At 41.7% G+C, this 22,795-nt stretch overlaps 1 protein-coding gene across 1 annotated transcript in view; it reads right to left on the bottom strand.

Annotated features, from left to right (window-relative positions):
• The window catches only part of LOC128691982 (polypeptide N-acetylgalactosaminyltransferase 14), a 194,903-nt gene that overhangs the window by 37,914 nt on the left and 134,194 nt on the right, over nucleotides 1-22,795 (bottom strand). The window contains exon 15 of the mRNA XM_070085357.1: nucleotides 14,299-14,470. Coding sequence (XP_069941458.1) covers nucleotides 14,299-14,470 — 172 coding nt within the window. The remainder of the gene's footprint in view (nucleotides 1-14,298; nucleotides 14,471-22,795) is intronic.

Raw genomic sequence — 22,795 nt, 5'->3', positions numbered from 1 at the left:
TTGAAATCGGTAAATGGGCAGTTTCTTGTACTACTCAATCGATAGAAAAAATGGAGTTCTAAAGAAATAGCTATGAGTTTGGCTGACTGGAATAATGAAATTAGCTGAAAATAGGGCTCAAAGTGAGAAAAATAGCCGATTTGTAAATATCGCCGAGGTCGCTAACTTCGCGAGAGCGTAATTCTGTCAGTTTTCCATCAAATTTCGTGTTTTTGGTGTCATTACAATCGGGAAAAGATTCTCTATCATTTCATAAGAAAAAATATATTTTTTTTTTAAATTTTGCAACACCAGGAGACACTTCAGGATTGGGGGTTGCGACAGTCAAGGGGTTAAGAAGGTTCAGCCGGTTGTGACAAGTTGCCTTCAGAGAGGTAACATGAGGTTTCCAGGATAACCTACGGTCAAAGAGAAGGCCTAGAAACCTGACTGTATCACGTTCAGGGATACGGGAGCCATAGAGGTATAAAGGATGATTGGAGATGACAGAGCATCTAGTGAAAGTAATTTGGTGAGTTTTGGTACTGGAAAATTTAAACCCATGCATGGTGGCCCAATTGGAAACACAGTCGACCACATGCTGGAGAGAAACTGTAATGAGGTGATAGTCAGCGCCTGCACAAGCAATAGCGAAGTCATCTACATAGAGTGATGACCAAATATTGGATGGAAGAACAGAGGCCAAATCATTTATAACAAGGAGCAAAAGTGTTGTGCTCAGACACATCCCTGAGGGACACTTTCAGCTTGGACAAAGTCCGGGAAGATCACATTATTGACTCGAACATGGAAATGTCTGTCAGTTAAAAAGTTCTTAAGGAAGGATGGTAGATTGCCTCGGGGGCCTAAGGAGTGGACTTGGGCCAAAATATTATACCTCCAAGTTGTGTCATATGCCTTCTCAAGGTCAAAAAATATGGCAATAACTGAGTGGTTATTCACAAAGGCATTACAAACATACATATCCAAGCATAGTAAGGGGTCTATGGTAGATCGGCCCTTGCGAAAGCTAATTGACTAGTGGAGAGACTGTTGTGTGTCTCTAAATACCACATTAAACGTCGATTTACTAGACGTTCCATCACTTTGCAAACTGCACTAGTAAGAGCAATGGGACGATAGTGGGAGGTATCATGTCCCGTAGCACCCGGTTTGCAGAACGGGAGAATAATGGCAGATTTCCACAGCTGGGGAAGAACTCATTGTGACCAAACAAGATTGAAGAGGTGTAAGAGGACTGCAAGGGCTGACTATTGTAAACATTGTAACATCCGAATATGAATGTCGTCAGGCCCAGCTGCCAATGATCGGCAAGCTGAGAGTGTCGCCTCTAGTTCTTGAAGTGTAAAAGGTACATTATATGCTGCTTCTTTGAGAGAAGAAAAGTCCATGGGTGCTAACTCTCTAGCAGACTTTGAGGAAAGAAACGAGGGGCATAGATGGAGCCCCTGAGAAATACGGACCAGATTATTGCCATTTCAATGGCAACATCAAGAGGGTTTGCTATATCAACATCGGCAACCTGCAGAACAGGAGCCAGGTCAGGAGAGTATTTACCACTCAATTTCTGCACTTTTTTCCAGACTGCACTCAGAGGAAGCAGAGGTGATGGTGGAAACATAATCTCGCCAGCAAGTGCATTTAGCTTCACGAATGACACGGCGAGCAACTGCACGCTTCTGCTTAAACTCAAGAAGTCTCTCATAGGTTCTATTGTACCGGTACCTGCCCCACGCTGGGCATTTAAAACGTACTGCACGAGCACAAGCAGTAGACCACCAAGGCATGTACTTCTGAGAATGCCTGCCCAAGGTTTGGGGTACAGAATGAGAAGCTGCGGTTAAAACTGAGGACAAGAAGAGGTGTAAAAGCTCATCAATGGAGAATGAAGAAGGAACCTCACTGAAAGTAGTTAGTTGTGAGTAAAAGCCCTAATTTGCCTGATCAAATTGCCAGCGTGGGCTATGGAGAGGTGGTGAATATGAAGGAGAAGTAAGAATGATTGAAAAATGATCGCTGTCATGTAAGTCTGGGAGAAAAAACCAGGTGAAGTCTAGTGCGGTGGAGGAAGAGCAGACTGAGAGATCAATGCAAGAGAGAATATGAGTACGAGAATCAAAATGGGTTGGAGTACCTGTATTTAAAACATGGAGGGGGTGGGAAGCAAGAAAAGCCTCCAACTGAATGACATGGGAATCACAGTGAGACCCCCCCAGAGGAAATGATGGGTGTTAAAATCGCCAAGTAACAGAAGTGGTGGCGGTAAGGACGAAACAAGAAAGGCAACATCCGAGATAGATAATGCTCGAGAAGGAGAGAGATACAAAGAACAGAGTGTATACCACCTATGCAAGTGGATATGGGCTGCTGTGTAATGCAGCAAAGTACGAACAAATAGCTGATGGCATGGAATATCAGTGCGTAGAAGAAGGGCACTTTCATTAAAGGTCCCATCACTAAAAGGATCTGAAGAATACAATAAATTATAGTCTGAGATGGGATAGATAACTGCAGAGTGTAATTTTGGTTCTTGTAAGCAAACACCAACAGGGAAAAACTGGGAGAGCAACATCTGAAGCTCACCTCGATTACCCGAGGCTGCGTATATTCCACTGTAAATAGGCCATGATTGGCAACGATAAAGATACCAAAAATCTGCAGGTAAGGGTACCTATGGACTAGAGGGGTTAGAAAAGTCCACATGCGGCGGTAGCGGAAAACATTCAAGCAGCAAAGGAATGGTGTGCTGTGAAGAAAGGAGTTGAGCAGATGGAGGAGAGGAAAGAGAAGGAACAGGGGGTGGATCAGTGTCCATTGATGGTTTGGTCTCTGCAATATATTCAGAGATAGCTTCAAGTGTTTCAGAATTCAAAGACGTTGCATGGGAGACAATATTGGAGATGGAAGGAGGAGGGTGAGTAAAGATTGGAACCATAATGGATTGTACCAAAGTAGAGGTAGACGAAAGGGTGGAGGAAACTGGAGAAGAAGTGTGGGAGGGGACTGAAGAGGCAGAAACCTGGGAGGTGGCAGAAGAGGAAGAAACTGGGGAGGGGACAGAGGAGAAAGGCACGCACGAGGAGGAGGGTGAACCTCCACACTTGTAACAGAGCCAGTGAGTGGGGAAGAACTAGGTACAGAGACCGGGAAGGTAAAATTTGGAGGTGGAAGAAGTGAAGAAGGGGTTAAAGGAGATTTGAGCAATGGAGATTTTTTGGACTTCTGAGAAGTCCAAAGAATCTGGGAAAGTGTTTTCCAGGTCTTTTTTATATCTCCTCTTGTGTCAGTGAATCTGCTGGAGTAATACAGTTGTTTGGCTTTCTTTATTAATTTCGTGAGAACTGTTGAATATTGTTTAAGAATATCTTTGTGTATTAAGCCCTGTCTATATTGCTTTTCATATTGGTGTTCCTTATCAATGGATTTCAGAATGCTGCTGGTTAGCCATGGGCAACCAAGCCGTTTATTCGTGATCTGTTTCGTTTTTATAGGACAATGTTTGTTGTACAGTCTAAGTATTTTGTTAAGAAAAATGTCTGTCCAATCGTCAATACCATTGGCATTGAAGAATTCTGTAGGCCAGTCAACAGTCTCTAGGTCTGCTGTGAAATTCCTTGCTGAGGCCTCGTCATGGAAATGTCCAGAAGATGGAAAAAGAGTTTTATGTACCACTTATAACTCTTGTGAACACAATCAGCAAACCCAATCTGCATGTCACATTTGTCCACTGAGTGCATATTGAGGGTGTAATCAATCACAGCTGCAGGTTTTAAAATGGGTTCATTGCTTTCTCTATGCTGCATGCCAGTGTCTGCCATTTCATTAGGGTGAACTGATGACAACAGTTTGACATCTCGTTTGTCATGCCACCGAAATGCAATGATGTCATTGGCAGCAAACGCCTGCACCTCACCTCTACGAGTGCCAGCATCAAACCTGGGCATATGCTTACAATTTGCACGCACTGTGCCACACACATCTGTCATGTTCACTCGCAAAAAATCACTGAGTGAGGGGCTTGTGTAACAGTTATCAGTATATAATATATGCCCCTTACCAAGGTATGGTTCTATCATTGTTCTAACCACATCACCAGAGATGCCCAATAACTTTCTGGTATTTTTTTGATGAAAATCACCCTCACACAGCTATTGCAAGCCATGCTGGTGACTATTACACTGACAATGTTCTGAAACACTTTAGGAATGTCATAAAGGAATGGGAGGTACAGGCCTCTATGGACAGATATGTTGTGCGACAGAGGTCCAGTCACTCTCAAGCTGGTCCTAGTGGCATTAAAGGAAGAAGGGAAGTAACCCCGGAAAAGGACTTGCCATCTCAAGTCCTAATGGAAGGGGATTCCCCTTCTAAACATTAACACCATCCACAGTCTCCCCTCCTCCCATCCCATCAATCAATACCAGATCTTCAATAAAGGTAAGTGTCATGCAACTGTGCATGTCTTCTTCAGTTTGTGTGTATTAAAATTAATATTTTATGTGGTAAAATTTTTTTTTTGTTCATACTTTGGGGTGTCAGGAACGGATTAATTTGATTTCCATTATTTCTTATGGGGAAAATTAATTCGGCTAATGATAATTTTGCCTAAGGTTGAGCTCTCAGGGATGGATTAATAGCATTAGGCGAGGGTCCATTGTGTGTGTATATATATATATATATATATATATATATATATATATATATATATATATATATATATATATATATATATATATATATATATATATATATATATACATATATGTATACATATATGTATACATATATGTATACATATATGTATACATATATGTATACATATATGTATACATATATGTATACATATATGTATACATATATATGTATACATATATATGTATACATATATATATATACATATATATATATATATATATATATATATATATATACATAGTAGTCAGTAAATGGTAGTCAGTAAATGGGGGGCTGATAGTGCTGTCCTGGGAGACAGTAATGGTGAAGCTGGAGGTGCTGTCCTGGGAGACAGTAATGGTGAAGCTGGAGGTGCTGTCCTGGGAGACAGTAATGGTGAAGCTGGAGATGCTGTCCTGGGAGACAGTAATGGGGAAGCTGGAGATGCTGTCCTGGGAGACAGTAATGGTGAAGCTGGAGATTTTGTCCAGGTAGTCGGGAATTATACGCAGGAAGGAATACATATAAATGACCTCATAGGGGACAGGAGCCATAGTAGGGAAACAAGTGTAGTCAAAGATAAGATAAAACCAATATTGCAAACTAGAAATACCGCAGGAAATAGCAAACAAGAGGACTCCACTAGCAATAGTGAGGATATATTACCAAAAACAACTGGTGGGAGCTCCATTGTTGGTGCTAGGGAGGATAGAAGACAGGGAAACATGCACCAACAGGGAATACAGTCACAGAAACCCAAGGCAAATGGAAACCAAGCCTGTGCACATACTATGCACTCGGTATCTGCTGGCATGGGAAATCTGGAAAAACAGATGGGACGTGCAACTATGACCACCCTAGAAAATGCCATGCCCATATGACAACAGGAAAATGCAAACTCCCTTCCTGTAAGCTTTTTCACCCTGAACTGTGTACCTCTTCAGTACAGGAAAGACTGTGCTATAACTTAAATTGCCAGGCATACCATCTAAAGGGGACAAAAAGATACAAAACATCCAGGCCATGGGAAAACCTGGGTAGCCACAGCCACTCAAGAGGGAGAGATTTTTAGTGCCAGGAAGGAAAAAAAACTGGCAGGAAATGGCAGAAATCGTACACCAAATTCAGTCATTCCTGGAGTGGAACCACAGTCGATGGCCTCCACTCCAAACCAACAGATACAGATACTAATGCCGGAAAAAAAATCCCCCCCCAGTACCAACAATACCACCAGTCCGATAACAATCTTCTTTGCAAATATACAGGGTCTAAAGCCAGCAACAAACAACAAAATACCTTTCATCCGTGGACTGCTTGCAGAGGCAAAGGCAATGTTCGCGGCTTTCACTGAGACCCACATAAAGTATCACTTGGACAACGAAATATGGATCCCAGGTTACAACCTATACAGATGTGACAGAGTGAACAGGCAAAAGGGGGGGGTTGGCCTGTACATTGCAGAGTCACTTGTTTGCACAGAACTGCTAAATGCCTCAAATGATGTAGTGGAAGTTTTACCAGTAAAGGTCGAGAACCAAAACCTAGTCATTGTGGTAGTCTACAAGCCTCCGGATGCATCATCCCAGCAATTCCAGGAACAGCTGTTAAAAATTGACCACTGTCTGGAAAACCTTCCAGCTCCTGCACCCAACATCTTGCTCCTGGGGGATTTCAACTTAAGGCACCTAAAATGGAGGAATATAGCAAATAATATTGTTGCAGTAATAACACCAGGAGGCAGCTCTGATGAAAACTCACACTCACGCGAGCTTTTAAATCTCTGCACAAAATTCAATTTAAACCAGCAAATAATAGAGCCTACTAGACTGGAGAATACACTAGACCTCATCTTCACTAACAATGATGATCTGATAAGAAATGTCACCATATCAAAAACAATATACTCAGATCACAACATAATTGAGGTTCAGTCATGTATGCGCAGAGCCCCAGACCGACATAATGAGATTAGTCACAAGGGAGCATTCACCAAATTCAACTTCAATAAAAAAAACATAAAGTGGGACCAAGTAAGCCAAGTCCTAACCGATATAAGCTGGGAAGATATACTAAGCAACACAGACCCCAACTTATGCCTAGAACAGATTAACTCGGTGGCACTCGATGTATGCACAAGGCTTATTCCTCTAAGAAAAAGGAGGAGTAGATGTAAAACAGAAAGAGACAGGCGCTCCCTTCACAGGCGACGGAAAAGAATAACAGAGCGGCTAAAAGAGGTCAATATATCTGAAATGCGTAGAGAGACACTGGTCAGAGAAATAGCAAGCATCGAACTTAAGCTAAAAGAATCCTTTAGGAGTCAGGAATCGCGGGAAGAACTAAAAGCCATAAATGAAATCGAAAGAAACCCAAAGTATTTCTTCTCCTATGCCAAATCAAAATCGAGAACAACGTCCAGTATTGGGCCCCTACTTAAACAAGATGGGTCCTACACAGATGACAGCAAGGAAATGAGTGAGCTACTCAAGTCCCAATATGACTCAGTTTTTAGCAAGCCGCTAACCAGACTGAGAGTCGAAGATCAAAATTAATTTTTTATGAGAGAGCCACAAAATTTGATTAACACAAGCCTATCCGATGTTATCCTGACGCCAAATGACTTCGAACAGGCGATAAATGACATGCCCATGCACTCTGCCCCAGGGCCAGACTCATGGAACTCTGTGTTCATCAAGAACTGCAAGAAGCCCCTATCACGAGCCTTTTCCATCCTATGGAGAGGGAGCATGGACACGGGGGTCGTCCCACAGTTACTAAAAACAACAGACATAGCCCCACTCCACAAAGGGGGCAGTAAAGCAACAGCAAAGAACTACAGACCAATAGCACTAACATCCCATATCATAAAAATCTTTGAAAGGGTCCTAAGAAGCAAGATCACCACCCATCTAGAAACCCATCAGTTACACAACCCAGGGCAACATGGGTTTAGAACAGGTCGCTCCTGTCTGTCTCAACTATTGGATCACTACGACAAGGTCCTAAATGCACTAGAAGACAAAAAGAATGCAGATGTAATATATACAGACTTTGCAAAAGCCTTCGACAAGTGTGACCATGGCGTAATAGCACACAAAATGCGTGCTAAAGGAATAACAGGAAAAGTCGGTCGATGGATCTATAATTTCCTCACTAACAGAACACAGAGAGTAGTCGTCAACAGAGTAAAGTCCGAGGCAGCTACGGTGAAAAGCTCTGTTCCACAAGGCACAGTACTCGCTCCCATCTTGTTCCTCATCCTCATATCCGACATAGACAAGGATGTCAGCCACAGCACCGTGTCTTCCTTTGCAGATGACACCCGAATCTGCATGACAGTGTCTTCCATTGCAGACACTGCAAAGCTCCAGGCGGACATCAACCAAATCTTTCAGTGGGCTGCAGAAAACAATATGAAGTTCAACGATGAGAAATTTCAATTACTCAGATATGGTAAACATGAGGAAATTAAATCTTCATCAGAGTACAAAACAAATTCTGGCCACAAAATAGAGCGAAACACCAACGTCAAAGACCTGGGAGTGATCATGTCAGAGGATCTCACCTTCAAGGACCATAACATTGTATCAATCGCATCTGCTAGAAAAATGACAGGATGGATAATGAGAACCTTCAAAACTAGGGAGGCCAAGCCCATGATGACACTCTTCAGGTCACTTGTTCTATCTAGGCTGGAATATTGCTGCACACTAACAGCACCTTTCAAGGCAGGTGAAATTGCCGACCTAGAAAATGTACAGAGAACTTTCACGGCACGCATAACGGAGATAAAACACCTCAATTATTGGGAGCGCTTGAGGTTCCTAAACCTGTATTCCCTGGAACGCAGGAGGGAGAGATACATGATTATATACACCTGGAAAATCCTAGAGGGACTAGTACCGAACTTGCACACGAAAATCACTCACTACGAAAGCAAAAGACTTGGCAGACGATGCACCATCCCCCCAATGAAAAGCAGGGGTGTCACTAGCACGTTAAGAGACCATACAATAAGTGTCAGGGGCCCGAGACTGTTCAACTGCCTCCCAGCACACATAAGGGGGATTACCAACAGACCCCTGGCAGTCTTCAAGCTGGCACTGGACAAGCACCTAAAGTCAGTTCCTGATCAGCCGGGCTGTGGCTCGTACGTTGGTTTGTGTGCAGCCAGCAGCAACAGCCTGGTTGATCAGGCTCTGATCCACCAGGAGGCCTGGTCACAGACCGGGCCGCGGGGTCGTTGATCCCCGGAACTCTCTCCAGGTCCAGGTAGGTAGGTAGGTAGGTGTAGGGTGTGTGTGTGTGTGTGTGTGTGTGTGTGTGTGTGTGTGTGTGTGTGTGTGTGTGTGTGTGTGTGTGTGTGTGTGTGTGTGTGTGTGTGTGTGTGTGTGTGTGTGTGTGTGTGTGTGTGTGTGTGTGTGTGTGTGTGTGTGTGTGTGTGTGTGTGTGTGTGTGTGTGTGTGTGTGTGTGTGTGTGTGTGTGTGTGTGTGTGTGTGTGTGTGTGTGTGTGTGTGTGTGTGTGTGTGTGTGTGTGTGTGTGTGTGTGTGTGTGTGTGTGTGTGTGTGTGTGTGTGTGTGTGTGTGTGTGTGTGTGTGTGTGTGTGTGTGTGTGTGTGTGTGTGTGTGTGTGTGTCTCAACAATCAATATTTGCACCAATAACTCATTACAGTTGTGACCGGGTGTGGAAGTGTGAATTGCTCATTACTCTATAATTTGTTCATGATTGTAGCCAAAGTATAAACGTAAGTAACCATTCTACAGAATTCATTACCTTTGTAACTTGTGAGCTCATTACCTTTGTACCTAGTTCAGCTATCAAAACTTTGGGGGCCCAGTCCCTGGACCCATTACATACCTCTGTAATCTGTAAATACCTTTGTAACTTGTCATGATTGTGACCAGACTTACCTGGAGTTCATTACCTTTGTAAATTGTGAGTTCATTACCTTTGTAAATTGCGAGTTAATTACCTTTGTAAATTGTGAGTTCATTACCTCTGTAACTTGCTCAGCTATCAAAACTTTGGAGTCCAGTCCCTGGACCAATTATGTACCTCTGTAATCTTTTGACTACCACCCACAGGATGGGTATGGGGTGCATAATAAACATATTAAACTAACTAACTAACTAGCCTGGTTGATCAGGCTCTGATCCACCAGGAGGCCTGGTCACAGACCGGGCCGCGGGGGCGTTGACCCCCGAAACTCTCTCCAGGTAAACTCCAGGTAATACATGATACTTAAGCAGCACCAACCCAACAACACAGGAGTCACATGATTTCATTGTCTACCCGTCCTCATCATAGGTAGAGGTTGTTTTGATAAGGACCTGCCTCGCATGGGCCAGTAGGCCTTCTACAGTGTTCCTCCATTCTTATGTTCTTAGGACATTCCTCAGGTCACGTGCGTCACATCTCACTCTCCGCCTATATATATAATGTCTTTCTGCCTCTGTATGTTAGAAGTGATCAAGGTCCCAGGACCGAAACGTTTTCTAATAAATATGTTATAGTGTTTGCTTACGTGTCTTTCTAAACCAACTTGTCGGTATTTATTACCAAGGTTTATACCATATACGTATATATATATATATATATATATATATATATATATATATATATATATATATATATATATATATATATATATATATATATAAATCCAGTACTCGGTGCATCTGCATCACTTCTTCTCACCGAGTAAACAACTTTCGTCAACAACTGCCTGGCTGGGCGAATCCCAGAAGAAATTAAACCTTTCTTTTTTGGAGCCTCACTGTGTGCGTTGAAGAAGAAGGATGGGGGAATCAGACCCATTGCAGTTGGAAACACTCGTCGCCGTCTCGTTGCCAAAGCAGCAGTAAGAAACATCCGCCTAGAAGCTGCCAGTTTACTCCAGCCACACCAACTGGGCTTTGGGGTCCCTCAAGGCAGTGAAGCTGCAGCTCATGCGGCAAGGGCCTACATCTGGGACCTACCAGAAGACAAGGCTGCAGTCAAACTTGATTTTAGAAATGCCTTTAATATGGTAAAGAGAGATGCTGTCTTGCCAGCTGTTCAGGATCGCTTCCCCAGTCTTTTTCCCTTCATCTCAGCCGGCTTCAGCAAACCCTCAATTCTTTTGTTTGGAGAACATTAAATTCTCTCATCAGAAGGTGTTCAGCAGGGTGACCCACTAGCTCCACTTCTCTTCTGCTTGGCAGTAAGAGAACTAACTTCCAGCCTACGCAGTGAGCTCAACATCTGGTACCTGGATGATGGCACTCTGGCAGGTACTGAAGAGTCCCTGGTAGGGGACCTACAACTAGTGAAAACACAGGGAGAAGACTTGGGACTCATCCTCAATCCCTCCAAGTGTGAAATCATCGCAGCGAACCAGGAAATAATCAATGCTGTGCGAAGAATCCTCCCAGAAGTCTCTACTACCACTCTGTCCAACAGTACCATCTTGGGAGCACCACTGGGTCACCAGGCCATCGACACAGTCCTCAAGGACAAATTGAATGACCTGATGAGAATGGAGGAGAGAATAAGCAATCTTGATGCCCATGATGCTCTGTATCTCCTCACAAAGTGCCTTACTATTCCAAGACTCACTTACTTCCTGAGGTGTGCACCCTCTTTTGACAACCCAACACTCGACGAATATGACGCACACCTGAGGTCAACCCTTAAGAAGGCACTGAACCTGTCACTAGGGGATCAGCAATGGGATCAGGCAACCCTCCCAGTGCGACTGGGAGGTATAGGGGTGCACAAAGCAACGCATGTTGCTTTACCTGCTTTTCTGTCTTCGTGTTTGGCTTTCAGTGCATTAGTCAAGAAGATTGTTCCCAAACGCTTGAGAGACGTGGTAGGAGCTCAAGACCCCAGGTTTACTGAAGCAGCGATTCTGTGGGACACCCTTACAGATTCCTCCAGTAGACCAGCTCCTCCCAAAGAACACAAACAGTCCCACTGGGACAAACCGATCATAGAAAAAATCACCAACACAATGCTCTCCAACGCCTCAGGAAAGGATAAAGCTCGTCTCCTGGCAGTGAAGGCACCACACTCAGGAGATTTCCTGTTAGCTGTTCCCAATTCCTCCTTGGGCACTTGACTAGACCCACAGGCCATTCGGATTGGTGTTGCTCTTTGCCTAGCCACCCCCATCCTCACCGAACATAGGTGTATTTGCGGCAGGGCGACAGCTGATCAATTCAGACTTCATGGTCTCGTGTGTCACACAGCAGAAGGGAAGTATGCCAGGCATGAGGAGGTCAATGGCATCATAAAGAGAAGCCTCGCCACAGCCTGTTGCCCAGCTCAATGGGAACCCCAAGTGCAGAGGTCTGACAGAAGTCAAAAGCGTCCTGATGGAGCCACTATGCTACCTTGGAAGGATGGAAAGCAGATTGCCTGGGACTACACATGTGCCGCCACATTGGCAGACACCTACTTGCCATACTCCGTAGTGGAAGGGGGTGGAGCTGCCAGCCACAGGGAGACCCAGAAGATCCGCAAATATGAAGACCTTCCCACTTGCTATAACTTCATCCCAATAGGGTCAGAGACCCTTGGAGCATGGGGCAAGTGTGCTCTAAAGTTCCTAACAGAGCTGGGTGAAAAGCTCATCAAAGAAACCAAGGACCACAGGGCGACCAGCTTCCTCTTTCAGAGACTCAGTGTTGCAATCCAGAGAGGAAATGCCTGCAGCATTCTGGGCACGCGGCCCACCGCCGGGGAGCTGGACGAAGTATTCGAGATGTAGCTCTGAGTTACCTATGTTGTTTTACTTTCTATCATATTTTTGTGAATGTTTTGTCAATGTATTTTGTCTTTAAATAAAATATATATAAAATACAGGGGGTGGTAGGAGAAAATTCTCAAACAGCTTCAGGGAGAACCTTGAGCTTTCCCTGAAGCAAGTTTATTCTTTTCTCTGAGGATGAGGGTCCCTATAACAGTTCTAGAGGTGGTACCCTATATAAATATAAATATAAATATAAATATATATATATATATATATATATATATATATATATATATATATATATATATATATATATGAAAATTAGAGGAAGATATGTTGTGCATGTCTATGTTGTCAGTTATGTATATACAGTTTTACTTTTTCGGGGAGGAAATTGAATGTGAATTTAATAGTCCTGCAATATCTCGTTATTCTTTTAACCCTTTCAGGGTCGCCAGGCCCTCTCCCAGACTTGTTCTCAGGGTCGCCTGAGAACAAGTCTGATGAAAAACTTATGGAATTATGCTCTCATGCGGTCTTGACGATGTTTGCGCATCGGCTATTTTGCCCACTTTGAGCCCTCTTTTTGGCCAATTCCAGTGCACTAGTCGACAAAAATCATAGCTATTTCGCTAGAACTTCATTTTTTCTATTGAGTGAGTACAAGAAACCACCCATTTACCTATTTCAACTATCCAATACAGTGGTCAGAATTTAGCAATTTTGCCAATTTCACACAAATTTCAAAAGATGCCAATTTCCAAATAGGGTCCAGAATAAACAAGAAAGACATTCCTGGCACTAAAATAACATTTCCTCTGTTCATTAGTCACATCCCCACGCCCCTCTTACATTCTTTTGCTTTCCACTTCAAATTTTTATTCTCACAAAAAATAGAAGATTTAACTGTTATACAGACTACTGCATTAGTGTAGAAATGGTATAAATAATATCGGCGCACTTGTGAAAGAATATTAGACTCACCAGTTGACGTGTATTGGATGCTTAACATGATTTGTTTACTTTTGAACTTTGGTAAAAATGGAACATTTCTGCTACTTTGAGCTCAATTTCCAGGTACTTTTCATTGTAAAACTAGTCAAAATCATCTCAATTTCTGTAATATGCCTTCCATTCTATAAAACGAGACCAGGAAAACTAGAATACAATAAATACCATATGAAAATACAGTGCAAAGTCGCTATTTTAATCCAAAAACACGGTCAAAGTTTTTTTCTTCTCATTACGCAGTGTGCTGCAGGATTTTTTTTATACTGTGCACAGTGACCACATAGACCCGTTCTTTCATATGTAGGCCTACCAGCTTTCTCTCAATAGATCTGAGGGTGCTAGAATTTAGGCATACTAGTACGTCAAAAACCCTGGTGCGTAAGCCATACTAGTACGTCTGAAACCCTGAAAGGGTTAAGTACTACTGTAACTATGTTTTGTAGTGATTTGTTTTAACTTTCAAAAGTTATTAATAAAAAATGTTAGAATTTTATGGTAGTTTTATGTTTTGTAGTGACTTCAACTTTAAAAAGTTATTAATAAACAACACAAGTTTTAATCTTGTATTTTTATGAAAAAAAATTCAATGAACTGAAAAAAATAGTGAAAAGTTGATCTTGCACCTTGAGTAATATGGTATTTAAAAGTTACAGTAAATGTTCTTTGCTTATGTGATTCACTGCTGAGTATAGAGTCATCTACAGAGTGTCAATATGTGGTCCATGTCTAATTGTGTCTGACATGGGATGAAACAGGGCTGTACGGCAAGAAAACTACCTTTTGGGAGATCTTTGCACTGTCAATATGCTAATGATCTTGTCTGAAACCTTTGCCACTTGGCTACGAAGAAAAGGGTGTTTGCGCCACCCACTCACCTGGTCTGGAGGAGGCGAGTCTGGTCCCTGGAGGCACAGGTTACGCTGGCGAAGCTGACCATAGGCCAGCTCATGTCTGGAAGGTGTGGCCAGTTCTGGGTAGATGGTCTTCTGGTACCAGCCAAACCCACGACACTTCAGCCTTGACCGCAGCTCCTTTCTATCTCCAATGCTGTGGATACATGAAATTTACATTATGATTACAGACATATATGTGTGGACCAAGGTTTAACTACTATAACTGCAGATACACAAACATAGGAAACCAGGCTACAGAGGACTATGAAAAAGCAATAAGTTTTGTTAGAAGTATACTAGTAAAAGAAACAGGAAGATAACATGTCATGGGGTTATAGGACCCAAAATGTATTATGTACTTAAGTAGCAGTTAAAGACTCATTTTTTGTACCTAATTATATTAAACTGCTAGGGGGCGCAACTGCCAATGTGTCAAAACACTGGGTTAAGGCCACAAGGGAGAAAGGAGTAATAATTGTTTCAGATGATACCATGTGATTAGATGCCCATGTGGTGGAAGGCTAAGCCAAACTACTTAAAACATGTATATGCTGTAAATACTTATCCATTGAATATATGTGTATATAATTATTTTTTGTAGAACAGTGTTTTAAATAACCTATTCTGACAGAAGGAATAAGTTTTCAGAAACTGGGATGGACTTACCATGAGTGTAAGTGTTCCCCTAGACTTTAAAAGACATTAATGAGATTCCTTACACCAGAGCATATAGTGAGAACTGTACCGTCAAAGTAAAAAGGGCAAACTACATAAGACAATCCAAGGAATGATGGAGAGACTAGACAAAGTATCAAAAATATTCAGTCCCGTAGCTCGATCGCTAGTGCGCTCAGTTCACACACTGAGGTCTGGGGTTCGAATCTATTCCAGTATGGCTGGAAAACATTAGGGAAGCGTTACCATAAGACACCTGCTGTCCCTGTTCACCCATCAGTTCAAAATGGATACCTGGGTTTTAGTTGACTAGCGTAGGTCACATCCTGGGACAAAGCTAACCTAACTTGCCCGAAATGCTTAACATATCAAGCGGCTTTCTAAATAGTAGCATGTTATTGATGTCAGATAGGCCTGTATACCATGTACCTGGAGTTTACCTGGAGAGGGTTTCGGGGATCAGCGCCCTTGCAGCCCGGTCTAAGACCAGGCCTCATGGTGGGTCAGGGTCTGATCAACCAGGCTGTTACTGCTGGCTGCACACAAGCTGATGTACTAACCACAGCCCAGTTGGTCAGATACTGACTTTAGGTGCCTGTCCAGTGCCTTCTTGAAGACAGCCAGGGGTCTATTGGTAATCCCCCTTATGTATGCTGGGAGGCAATTGAATAGTCTTGGGCCCTGGACACTTATTGTGTTCTCTCAAGTGTACTTGTGGTGCCCCTGCTTTTCAATGAGGGAATGTTGCATCTCATGCCAAGTCTTCTGCTTTTATAGGGAGTGATTTTCGTGTGGAGGTTTGGTACCATTCCCTCCAGGACATGTACTTACACTTGTAGTAAATATAGATATTATTATATTATATTATTACAGTGGACCCCCTGTTATCGGCCATAAACTGTTCCAGAAGTCTGACCTAAATCTGAAATGGCCAAAAACCAAAGTAATATTTCCCATAAGAAATACTGTAATGTAAATCCAATTAATCCATTCCAGACACCTAAAAATATTAAAAAAAAAAAAAAATACATTTTTTAAAGAATACCTATTTTTACATACAGAAAACAATGAGAAAGAAATATAAAGCAGCAATTTTAATAATAAATGAACATTACATACCTTTATTGAAGACTCTTGTTGGAATATGGAAGGCGAGGAGGGGAGAGGGAGGAGAGTTTATTGTTTGGAAGAGAAATCCCCCTCCTTTAAGGACTTCAGGTATCGAAGCCCTCTTTGAGGTTACTTCCCTTCTTTGTCTTTTACTGTCATTAGGACCAGCTTGAGAGTCACTGCACCCCAGTCGCACAAAAAATCTGTCTCGAGGGCCCTGTTTCTGGCATCTCTTTAAAATTTGCCTAAAATGGGACAAGACATCGTCACTGAACGTGTTGCAGACACAACTTGCAACAGTTTTGTCAGGGTGATAATTCTCTGCACAACTTTGCACCTCACTCCACTTTGCACAAATGTCCTTAATCACTGAAGAAGGCACATTTTCCCCCTCTCTTCCTCCTCTGATGCAATATCTTCAGCTACAGTCTGTTGCTGTTCCTGTTGAAGGTGTTGCAGCTCTTCAGTGGTTAGCTCTTCCCTGTGGTCCTCCACCAACTCTTCCACATCCTCATCACTCACATCCAACCCCATGGACTTCCCCAAAGACACAATAGACTCCACAATAGGCGTAGGGTTGTCAGGGTCAGCCTCAAACCCTTCAAAATCCTTGTCGAGGGCATATTCTGGCCACAATTTTCTCCAAGCAGAGTTCAAAATCCTAGAAGTCACTCCCTGCCAAGCTTTATCTGTAAGGCTTATGCAATGGAGGATACTGAAGTGATTCCTCCAGAACTCTCTTAGGGTCAATTCAGTGTCCAAGGTCACTTCAAAGCATCTTTGAAACAATGCTTTGGTGTACTGCTTTTTGAAGTTTGAAATGACCTGCTGGTCCATGGGCTGGATGAGAGGAGTGGTATTAGGGGGGCAAGAACTTCATTGTGATGAACTTACACTCCTCAAACAACAGGTCTTCCAAGTCTGGAGGATGAGCAGGAGCATTGTCCATTACCAGGAGGCACTAAGTGGAAATTCACTTTCCAGGAGGTATTTCTTCACACTCGGGCCAAACACTTCAATGACCCACTCAATGAAAATTAGCCTCGTGACCCATGCCATATTGTTAGCCCTCCACATCACACATAATTTACGCTTCATGACATTGTTTTTCTTGAACACTTGGGGATTTTCAGTGATACACGAGTAAAGGCTTCACTTTGAAATCCCCACTAGCGTTACCACAGAACAAAAGAGTTAACCTATCCTTCACAGGCTTGTGTCCTGGCAATGCCTTTTCCTCCTGCATGATGTAGGTCCTCTTTGGCATTTTCTTCCAAAAGAGGCCTGTTTCATCACAAATGAACAATTGTTGGGGAAGGAATACTTCAGCCTCTACGTACCTCTTGAATTCATCAATGAATGCTTTGGCCGCACATTTGTCAGCACTTGCAGCCTTGCCATGCCTTACAATACTGTGTATGCCACTACGCTTCTTGAATCTGTCGAACCAGCCTTTGCTGACCTTAAATTCACTAACAACAGCACTCATTCCTGGCATTTTCTTTATGAGATCTGCATGCAACTGCCTTCCTCTCTTGCAAATTATCCCCTCCGAAACACTATCTCCCACTAATTGTTTCTTGTTGGCCCACACCAACAACAACTTCTCCACATTCTCAATTGTTTGAGACCTCTGTTTTGTTAGCATATTTACACCTTTTGCAACATCAGCTTCCTTGATTTCTGCTTTCTTCAACAGGATGAAACTGACTGTTGAAGTAGATTTCCCATACATCCTAGCCAGCTCCACCACACGTACAACACTTTCATATTTTGTAATAACTTCTTTCTTGAATCCTATCGTGTTTCTCACCTTCTTTACCAAAGGGCTGGCACTCTGAACTTCCTTTGGCCCCGTGGTGGTTTATCTCACAGTTGCAATCAATAAACAAGCACCAAAAACAATAGATGAACGCACGGAGTATTCCTAACCCAACGAGAAGATACACGCAGACTGAGTGTGATACATGTGAGGAAGCGCATTGCCAGATGGTGGACACATCTCATACCAATGATTTCCAAGCGGATGGATGAAATCCAGGGGTAAATTTCACCAAAAAAAGTGCTTGATTTCCAAATTAGCCAATTTCCGCACTGGATGATATCCGGGGGTCCACTGTATTATATTATGCAGGGCTGGATTTAGACCTTGGGAGGCCCTCAACATGGAAATTAAATTGAATTACAATTAAGAAATTAAGTAAAATGAATGATAAACAGCAGTCTTCCAAAAAAATATGTTAGGTTTTGAAGAAGATGCCTGATTTTTTCTCAATTTTATTGACTTTAAGAATAACTCTGACCATAATTTTCAGTTTGTAATGTATTCCATCTACACTATACAATAACTACCAATGTGTATTTATTTATATCTTTGGTGTCATGCTTTCGATATCTTTTCTTTCTTTCATCCCACCGAGGCGGGGTGGCCCAAAAGGAAAAATGAAAGATTCTTTTTTTACATTTAGTAATATACACGGGAGAAGGGGTTACTAGCCCCTTGCTCCCGGCATTTTAGTCGCCTCTTACAACACGCATGGCTTATGGAGGAAGAATTCTGTTCCACTTCCCCATGGAGATAAGAGGAAATAAACAAGAACAAGAACTAGAAAGAAAATAGAAGAAAACCCAGAGGGGTGTGTATATACATATGCTTGTACATGTATGTGTAGTGTGACCTAAGTGTAACTAGAAGTAGCAAGACGTACCTGAAATCTTGCATGTTTATGAGACAGACAAAAGACACCAGCAATCCTATCATCATGTAAAACAATCATAGGCTTTCATTATACACTCACTTGGCAGGATGGTGGTACCTCCCTGGGTGGTTGCTGTTTACCAACCTACTACCTACAGTATCTATCTATATACGTGTATATATTTTTATATAATAATTTGGTAATGGGCTGGCCAACCGACTGACCGATCAACTAGATATTTAAGTTAAAATAGTATAATTTATGAAAGAAAGAAACCAAAACCGTCTAACTTCGAGAAAGAAATTAATTCAATCCCTCTATTTGTAAAAATTAACCCTATTAGGAGAGCGCCAGCTTATAATGGCCAAGAAAGGGTTCTTCACCTGTTTTTTACTTTTCAGTTAATGCACCTTGGATCTTAAAGAACACTTCAAATATTAATTCTCTTATGGTCATGCACCCCTAGGACATGTAAAGTAAAAGGACACAAGTGCAACTAATGTGACATTTTATTGTGGCAACGTTTCGCTCTCCAGGAGCTTTATCAAGCCATTACAAACAATACATGGACACAGAGGGTATATAAAGGCTCAGAGTGAGGTGCAATACTAGTGAGGTACCATTTCGATGTTCACTAGTGGTAGTAGTATGGTAGAGCAATTAATTCGTACATGAGTAAAAGGATATAAAAGCTATTACTTGGGTAACATAAAAATAGGTTGGACAAATATAGACTGGAAAGAGGCAGGTTGTTTCAGTGTTCACTCTCTGTAATGTGCTTTGTGTAGTATAACAGGAGAGACTATGTGATGGCAGGGTTTACTGTTTTCAGGAGGATTCTTGCTAAGACTTCGGAGATGGTGAAGCTGCCGTTGTTTTGTTTAATTGTATTCAAAGCAGCGATCAGTGCTGATTCGAGGCACTTGCGTCTGCAGAAATTAGTTTCTTTGATCACTAATTGGGCGTTTCTGAATTTCATGAGATGATTGGTGGAATTTCGGTGTTGTACACAGGCGTTGTTCAAGTTATCGTTCCTACATGCGTAAATGTGTTCATTGAGGCGGGTGTCGAGGTTTCTTGCTGTTTCACCTACGTAGATCTTGTCACAGCCTCCACAGGGTATAGTGTAAACTCCTACATTGACTGGTTCGTGCTGCTTGGGTTTTGTCCTGGTTAGATCCTTTATTGAAGTGCTAGAAGCGATGGCGACTCTGGTGTTAGCTTGTGAAAGTACTTTTGAGACGTTTAGTGCAACCTGGCTGTTGGGAAGAATTATAACTTTGTTGTGAGCGGTGTTGATGCGTGGAGAGTTAAAGATCTGAAGAGCTCTTTTCTTGCAGTCTTTGATGAAAAAATGAGGAAATTGTAACTCAGTGAATGTTTGGTGAATGTATGTACATTCCTTGTCAAGAAACTCAGGACTACAAATTCGGTATGCTCTTAGGAAAAGCCCGATGATGATGCCTCTTTTGGTCTTGGCATCTTGACTGGAATAGAAGTGTGTGAGATCATTTTTACTGGTGGGTTTCCGATAAACTTGAAATCTTAGGTTGTTGTCTACTTTGTGAATGAGGACATCGAGGAAAGGTAGCTTGTCATTGGACTCTTCTTCTAGTGTAAACTGGATCGCCAGTTCAACTGCGTTGAGCCTTGCCTGAAGATTCCGTACATGAAAACGTTTGGGAGTTATTACGAGGACGTCGTCCACGTAACGTAACCCTCTGTGTCCATGTATTGTTTGTTATGGCTTGATATAGCTCCTGGAGAGCGAAACATTGCCACAATAAAATGTCACATTAGTTGCACTTGTGTCCTTTTACTTTACATATTGTCGGTAATTCTACCAACTTTATTACAACCCCTAAGACACTTCAGTAAAATCATGCAACCCCATCATAATTACAATATCTAGCCTATGTTTATTCATATCTTTGGCATAGAAGTTCTAGGAAAAAAAGATAGAAAAATAGGGGTATTCCATTTTTTTTTTTTTTTTTTTTCAACAAGTTGGTCGTCTCCCACCGAGGCAGGGTGACCCAAAAAAGAAAGAAAATCCCCAAAAAGAAAATACTTTCATCATCATTCAACACTTTCACCACACTCACACATTATCACTGCTTTTGCAGAGGTGCTCAGAATACAACAGTTTAGAAGCATATACGTATAAAGATACACAACATATCCCTCCAAACTGCCAATATCCCAAACCACTCCTTTAAAGTGCAGGCATTGTACTTCCCATTTCCAGGACTCAAGTCCGACTATATGAAAATAACCGGTTTCCCTGAATCCCTTCACTAAATATTACCCTGCTCACACTCCAACAGATCGTCAGGTCCCAAGTATCATTCGTCTCCATTCACTCCTATCTAACACGCTCATGCACGCTTGCTGGAAGTCCAAGCCCCTCGCCCACAAAACCTCCTTTACCCCCTCTTTCCAACCCTTTCGAGGACGACCCCTACCCCTCTTTCCTTCCCCTATAGATTTATATGCTTTCCATGTCATTCTACTTTGATCCATTCTCTCTAAATGACCAAACCACCTCAACAACCCCTCTTCTGCCCTCTGACTAATGCTTTTATTAACTCCACACCTTCTCCTAATTTCCAAACTCCGAATTTTCTGCATAACATTTACACCACACATTGCCCTTAGACAGGACATCTCCACTGCCTCCAACCGTCTCCTCGCTGCTGCGAGGACAACATCAAAAGAGAAATTTATACTGATGAAAAAAATTTGTAGCAATGAAAAAAAAATTATGCCAATGAAAACAATTTGTATAATAATAATTTCATAGGGAATGTATAAAATATAACAAGAATAAAAAGTATATGTTACCTGGCTAAGATAACACAAGTCTAAAAAATTTAATTTCTCAATAAAATTTAACCACAAATAGTTTAGTTTAAACTATCAAATTATAAAAAAATATTGAATGTTAATTTGATCATACAATTTCTAAAAAAAATCTCTCAAATAGTTTAGTATGATTTACTGAATAAATCAGCTGACTTTCTAGGAGTGATATAAATTACTGGTTTTCAGATAAGGTGTGAAGTTATGGTGCTATTATTTTTTAAATTGTGGACATCACTGCAAAGTTTTTTTTTTTTACATACTGTTGTATAAGATATTATTGTATTTCACATTAAATAAAATACACAAATACATACATATTTACACTTTACATACATATTTACCCTAATACTTATAGAGAATAAAGTTTGAACTTTGAACTTGAACTAATACATAATACATACATAAATACACTTTTACTTTCGTTTTTCCTTTTGGGCCACGCCGCCTAGGTGTGATACGGTCAGTGTGTTGAAAGAAAGATATAGAAATACACTTTTGAAGTCATCAGACTGTGATAAGTAAATTTCTTATATAATCTTTTCAGTTTGCAGCAAATCACCAAATTTACAAATCACAGACCGGGCCGCGGGGGCGTTGACCCCCGGAACTCTCTCCAGGTAAACTCCAGGTAAGTCACTGGAATTAGCAAACTATACATCACATTTATGCATCACATGATCAGACTGCAATATCTACAAAAAGTCTTTCTTTCTACACTTAGCATCTGCCAAATCTTTAACTACCTCATCAACTGTATCTTCTTGAAGACACTGCTCTCAACATCCAATAGGCACAGAGCACTTAGTCTTTCATGGGTCATTGTCATTCTCAGATAATTCTTTATCAGTGCCAATTTGCTGAACGACCTTTCTCCCGAACAACTAGTGACCATCATGCTCAAATATAAGTACAGTGGAACGGTGTGAAAATCATACAATTCGGATTTCAAGCACTTTTTTTGGCGAAATTTCCCCCCGGGTTTCATACAGCGGCTTGGAAATTGATGGTATCAGACATGTCCACCTGGGCCACTCATACATTCATGACTCACTCTTGGGCATAATAAATGTCTTATTTTATGTTAATATAGACATTTTCATTAATCCATCTATGATATTTTCTTCAAAATT

Source organism: Cherax quadricarinatus, chromosome 15, assembly GCF_038502225.1.
Source record: "Cherax quadricarinatus isolate ZL_2023a chromosome 15, ASM3850222v1, whole genome shotgun sequence".
Lineage (NCBI taxonomy): Eukaryota > Metazoa > Arthropoda > Malacostraca > Decapoda > Parastacidae > Cherax > Cherax quadricarinatus.
The sequence above is the reverse complement of the archived record's forward strand: the minus strand, read 5'-3'. Positions and strand labels throughout refer to the sequence as shown.